The sequence below is a fragment of the Myxocyprinus asiaticus genome, chromosome 25, assembly GCF_019703515.2.
Source record: "Myxocyprinus asiaticus isolate MX2 ecotype Aquarium Trade chromosome 25, UBuf_Myxa_2, whole genome shotgun sequence".
NCBI lineage: Eukaryota > Metazoa > Chordata > Actinopteri > Cypriniformes > Catostomidae > Myxocyprinus > Myxocyprinus asiaticus.
Genome location: NC_059368.1, coordinates 8,389,080 through 8,395,888, shown reverse-complemented (window position 1 = coordinate 8,395,888; position 6,809 = coordinate 8,389,080). Strand labels below are relative to the sequence as shown.

The 6,809-nt window shown below is 37.6% G+C and overlaps 1 protein-coding gene across 2 annotated transcripts in view; it reads left to right on the top strand.

Moving 5' to 3' along the window:
* Positions 1 to 595: 595 nt before the first annotated feature.
* The window catches only part of LOC127416039 (protein FAM184A-like), a 172,765-nt gene continuing 166,551 nt past the window's right edge, over positions 596 to 6,809 (top strand). For both annotated transcript variants that reach the window (XM_051655131.1, XM_051655130.1), the window contains exon 1: positions 596 to 775. In XM_051655131.1, the coding sequence (XP_051511091.1) occupies positions 596 to 775 (180 nt within the window). The remainder of the gene's footprint in view (positions 776 to 6,809) is intronic.

Here is a 6,809-nt window from a genome sequence, read left to right as displayed (position 1 = left end):
GTGGCATAATGTAAACTGTTGAGATGATCCATGGTAACAGACTCTTGAGCAGCAGCAGTGCAGCAACGCAGCTCAGACAGAAGCGCACACACACGATCAGATAGAAATGCCTTAAACCCGGATCTCATCTGGACCGGCTCTCGCTTTCTACAGAGGAGCGGTGCTCGGACGCTTGTCAAACGCGCCGTTTGCCTTTTAAACACCACGCACACAGCGGCGTTTCTAACAGAGCGGCTCGCGATAAATGTCAAGGATCTAAAACATTTGATGTATTCCTCCTATAGATCTTCTGTTCATTTTTGATAAACGCCAAGAAAAGCAACAAAATGTGCGGTTAAACCGTGACAGCAGTGTCTTTCATTTCAGATCGTTGTTTTAATCTTATTTCTAATAGACTACAATATGATGTGCTGATTTTAATCGGGATGCATTAATGACTCTTGTGGATTAACGCCTTCACTGTCAATCTATTTTTGCTTTTTTGGGATCGAAGAGGGAAAGACAATCACTGAATTTGCCATCTGCATTTACTACTTGCCACTAATTTATTTATATATATATATATTACAGTCATAGTAAAAATAATATAGTGAAGATGGCGACGGGAGCGGGCTGGCAGCATTACTACAACCCCGCTGGCAACGCGTCGACGGGAACGGGGAAATATAACAGCACCTCCACATCAACATCCACCTCCTTCCCGTCGGGTTTGACCCTTGAATACACGCAGGACCTGCACCTCAAGATGAGCAAGAAGATAGCACAGCTAACCAAGGTAATTTGGTGCGCGTTTTGGGGATGCGTAATGCCATGTGTGTGCTGGCAGGTTGAGTGATGCGCGTACTGGAGGTGCGCACGGAGAGACCCCGGTGGAAATTAAAGCAGACTGGCCTTCAATCCGGATTAAAACGTGCTTAAACTCGGCTTGTGCATGCAAAATGCCAGCATTGCATAGCCATTTCTAATTTAGTCGTTATACTTTAGTCTTATGAAATAATTCTGGGGCCACTAGTACTGTACATGTTTCATGTACAGTACTCTCCTCTTGCTCCAAGTTGGTCTCTATTAAAGGGATAGTTCACCCCAAAATTTTAATTCTCTCATTATTTACTCACCCTCATGATATCCTAGGTGTGTATGACTTTCCTTCTTCACCAGAACACATGTGAAGAAAAATAGAATAATATCTTAGCTCAGTAGGTCCTTAAAATGCAAGTGAATGGAGATGTCTCTTTTGAAGCTCCAAAAATCACAGACAGTCAGTATAAACGTCATCGATACCACTCCAGCTGTTAAATTAATGTCTTATAAAGTGACACAATTGCTTTTGGTGTGAAAAATATAAACATTTATGTACTTTTTAACTGTAATGCAACGTGAGGGTAAGGTTCACGAGAGGGTGGAGACCAAGCGGTCTCTCATGTGACGTATTCGCGTTGCCATGATACCGAAGAAATCTCACGTTCTCCACTCGGCTGAGACATCCAGGATAAGAACACAAACGCACAATTGTGAGTAAAGAAACAGATAATAACAGATCTACACTAAAACCAAACCAAGCTACTGTACAGCGTTCCTCCTTCTCACTTGTAAACAGTGCTGCTCTTCCTGCTGTGATGCACATGCGTCATTTCATGCTTCTTTCAAATGCCAATGCAATTATGTCACACACGTGTACCACTCCTGACCGGAAGCATGTTTTAGAGTTAAAAAGATTACTTAAATATTTATCTTTTTCGCACCAAAAGCAATTGTGTCGCTTTAGAAGACATTAGTTTAACAGCTGGTGTCGTATGGATGAAGTTTGTGCTGACTGGCTGTGATTTTTGGAGCTTCAAAAGAGAAATCTCAATTCACTTGCATTTTAAGGACCTACTGAGCTAAGATATTTTTCTGTTTTTCTTCAAATGTGTTCTGGTGAAGAAAGAAAGTCATATACATCTGGGATATCTTGAGGGTGAGTAAATAATGAGAGAGTTCACATATTTGGGTGAACCATCCCTTTAAGATAAGAAGGCCTGTAAACTTTATTCACGTTCTCGTCCTAACCTCTTTACCATCATACCATGGTTTAAAGGCACACAGACCCAAAGGTGCTGAAAAATACGATAAACAACCTTTAATGAGAGGGGTTTAGCCATACCACACCAACAAAAAGAAAATAAGAAAGTTCTAATGCGATAGCTGTGGTTTAATCTGTGAATATTAAAAACACCTGCTGATTTGTATAATCTTCTTATGCCTGACTGGTATATGAATGTCATGGTTCCCAAACCTGCTTAGGTAGTAATTTTCATGTATCAAAGCTGCACAATAAGTTACTAATATTTTTATTGTTGGTCAATATAATGATTGGATCTGTATATAGTTGCTTGCTTCCAAGATAAGTATATTAAAGAAATCAAATAACATCTTCATGCATCCCAAGCATCTGTTCTGTGGTACAGTAGACTGGCAGTTTTGTCATGTCCTACATTGTACACAATTAAGGAAATGTTCTGCAAACCCATATGCTATTGGAAATCAGGCTTGTCAATTTGGATGCCGTGTCGACTATAAAACATTTTAAACCATCATAGAGAATGATGACAGTTAAAATGTAAAGTAAAACTGTCCTGTCAGACTAACTTATTATTGCCATTTAACAGACATATGATGTGGTCTTGTGCATTCATAGGAGGAAGTTGATACGTCTTAGGGAGCTTAAATGAGATTACAGTGCTTTGGCAGGGTATTGATGTACCTGTCAGACCATCATTAAAAATGGACATTTGGCCATTGCTTTTAAAGTGCATGTGATGCATGGGTATTTGATGTGTCATCAAATAGGTGAGCAGAGGATTCTTTTTTTATTATTATTATTTATTATTATTTATGGTATGCATTACATTACAGTTCTTGCTACTTTGTTCTAAGAATTTGGCCCATCTTAAAGTATTATCTGATTGTTATCTGATTTTTTTTCTTCTTCCTGAAATAGATGCCACACTAGTTTGTTCCGGTCATTGAATCTGAGGCCACATCCTAATCTGTTTTCATTATAAATCCTGGTAATGGATTTGGTAATGGAGAGCATTTTCAAAGTGCTCTGCTTTCGAAAGAGGAAAAACACCATCCTATAGTGTGGCTGAGAGGTGTAAATGTAGCGAAATCAATGCGTTTTCAAACTAAAACAAATGTGTGTGGACGTGGTCTGATTGGCTGAGTCATGTTCCAAGAACAGCACAGAGACACTTAACTATTTGTTTCTTTCCAAATAGTGGTGGCGGTTTTGATTCATGGTTCATTCTGATCTGGTTCACTGATTTGTTCAGAAACTTTTCTGCAGATTAAGTCTTTTTACACCAGTTGGTGGCGACAAATGAGCGTATTTTAGATTATGAGTGAGTCGCTGAATCATTGATTCAACTGATTTGTTAAAAAAAGTCGTTCATGACACAAAAAAACTGCAAGTGAACGTTAACACTGATTCGTTTATGAACGAAACACCATGGCCACCTTACACATAGAATTACCATGTGTTATATATCCGAATAGTATTTGGATATTCTTTTGCTGGATTGCATTTACACTTGCAGTCAAATCTGCACAGTGATTGAATAGAGATCAGGTCAAACTTAACTGCAAAATGGAAAATGCAACTTACATCAGAGGCTGCAGTAACTGAAAATTCTCTGACGTTCAGTGAATTTTAAAAACACTGATGAAATGCTTCCCATTTTTGACTGTTAAATAATATGGTATCTCTCTATTTAAGAAACATCAACATATTAAAGGATGCTAATAGTAATTAGAAAACAGACCAGGAGAGAGTCCCAAGCAGGGATTTGAGGAGCGAGTCAAGAGATTCCAAGTTCCAACTATTCCAGTGGAATAATTCATGGGATATTGTTCATTAAATCATGTGACAAGATTGCAAAGCTGCAGTGGCTGTTATGTTCTTCACATTGCGATAGCAGAAAAAATAGGAAAAGCAACTATTTAACGACAGATGACTGTAGCACAAACTAATTCTATAATTAATAACTGATATATTATTAACCGGATAACAAAAATTCAGTTGCATTTACACATTCCCTGAATGTGTTTAGAATCCATCCCTGACCACCTTTGAATGCAGTTTCAGTGATCTGATCACAATGCGCTCAAAATGCATCTTGAGTGCTTTTACACCTGGCATTTAATGTGATTATAATGTGGCTTCTTTTGGAACTGTTTTCACTGATTAAAAATGTATTGACTTGAACTGTTTACTTCATGAACCATTGTGTGACATATAAAAAATTTTCTTAACAAAATAATAATCATAATAAACACATCAGAAGATAATATTTTATGCCTCTTAGAGTTAATTTCATGGTTAGTGCATTGTAAGTCTATGTGACTAACTCTTCCTCATGTTGGCTCTCATGTTAAAGGGATAGTTAACCAAAAAAAAGAAAAAAAAAAGAACATTATCTCATCATTATTCACCCTCATTCCATCCCAGATATGTACAAAGATTTTTAGAAGAATATTTCAGCTCTCTTGGTCCATATAATACAAGTGAATGGTGGCCAGAATTTTGAAGCTCCAAAAATCAAATAAAGGCAGCATGAAAGTAATCAATACAACTTCAGTGGTTAATTCCAGGCCTTCAGAAGTGATATGATAAGTTTGGATAAGAAACAGATCAATATTTAACTCCTTTTTTACCATAAATCTCCACTTTCACTTTCACTTTCAGAATGTGAAAATGTGAAAGCAGAGATTAATATATAATTTCGGAATATTTCATAAACATAATGAAGTTGAAACCAGTTTCCCTCTCTGCTTGTGGTTTCACTTGGCATTTCCCTTCTCAGAAGCTTTAGTCTGGTCCAGATGGGCCCAGGCTAGATCTCACAGCTTCCTGATGAGCATCAATAATCTCCAGAAGCATTACACTGCAATTCAGTTAACCCCCACAGATTGTTTGGGCAAAAACTATCAATGCTTCTCACACAAACGCTTCTTTAGTAGTAGCTTTTTATGTAGAGTGATCATCTTACCGAAGCTGTTGCCACAGTCTTGTTCAGTCTTTATTGTTTTTCTTAGCGGTAATTTAACCTGTTGTATCTATGCACTTTTAGAGATAGTAAATTACCCTCTTTCCATTATATTTTATTACCTTTGTTGAAAATATGGTTGGGATATTGTTTTCCTCGAACTGTGAATATGATTTTATGGTCTGCTTGGAAGAAATGTTCCTCAAGATATTGCAGAAAACAAATTGTACTACTTGGGGGGGAGGGAGTATGCAAGAAAGGAAGAAGGAGCAATAGAAATGGCACTGGCACAGCCTTGTTGGAAAATTTTAAATTTATCACAATGTTAATTCTGTATGCCACCAAGGTAGTCAAACCAAGACTAGATGCTTCATGCTTTTAGTACTTTTCTAATGTATATTTTTCTTAGTTAGTTGCATGAATCATACACAGTTATTGCCACCTCTCTTCATTGCAAAATAATGATAAAAAACACTGCATCATGTAGCCTTATTCCAGTCTATATCCTATTGAAACCTTTTATTGATTATTATTTAATTTGACAAGTGAGCTTATTCATGAATTTACAATATAACACATCAATTGTCTTATTCTGCTTGGGGGCAAAAAAATAAGTTTTTCTTCTCAGAATCCTTTTTCACTGTGTTTCACATTTTCACATATTTTTTTTTCTTTTTTTCTAGAAGCTAGTAACTAGAGGAAGCAACATCAAGACCAAACCTTATTTCTGCAAATGTTCTGCTAAAAACTGAAATATCACATTGACAGAAGTATTCAGACCCTTTGCTATGACACTTGAAATTTAGCTCAGGTGCATCCCATTTCTCTGGATCATCTTTGAGATGATTTTACACTTTGACTGGAGTTCACCAGTGGAAAATTCAATTGATTGGACATGATTTGGGAAGGCACACACCTGTCTATATAAGGTCTCACAGCTGAAAATGCATATCAGAGCAAAAACCAAGCCATGAAGTAAAAGGAACTGCCTGCATAGTTCAAGACAGGATTGTGTTGAGGCACAGATCTGGGGAAGGCTACACATTTTTTTTTTTTTTTTTTTTTTTGCTGCATTGAAGGTTACCGGACTTGAACCCAATCGAACATCTCTGGAGAGACCTGAAAATGGCTGACTACTGACAGTCCTCATCCAACCTGACAGAGCTTGAAAGGATCTGCAGAGAAGAATGGCAGAAAATCCCCAAATCCAGGTGTGCAAAGCTTGTTGCATCATACCCAAAAAGACTTGAGGCTGTACTCGCTGCCAAAGGTGCTTCAACTAAGTACTGAGTTCAGGGTCTGAATACTTGTCAATGTGACATTTCAGTTTTTTATTTGTAATAAATGTGCAAAGTTATCAAAAATCTGTCACAAGCAAAGGAACGGGTTGGAATTGGTCTCACATTCCGGTGATGACAACTCAAACTCCTCACCAGCTGACAGCACAGAACAGAACAGAACATACAAAACATTTATGCCATGTACTTTCGAGTGTGATCGAACAATTGTCTTCCTCTCTCGCTTCAGTTCACAGCTGGCGATATAATCAGTGGAGATAATCCTCTAAAAGCATGGATCCTTTAACCCTGCATTTGCATCATTTAGCAACCTCATTGCAATATTAAAATGCCTGTGTTTTCAAGCCAGTAGATGGCTGTTTTCATGTGGTCATCAAAAAGGAGCTGTGATCCACTTCAAAGCACATGAAAATGAGTGTCTTAGCACTGTCTGGTTCTAAAGTATGTCTCTTCTACTGACTTTGAGTCTCATGGTAATTTGTAC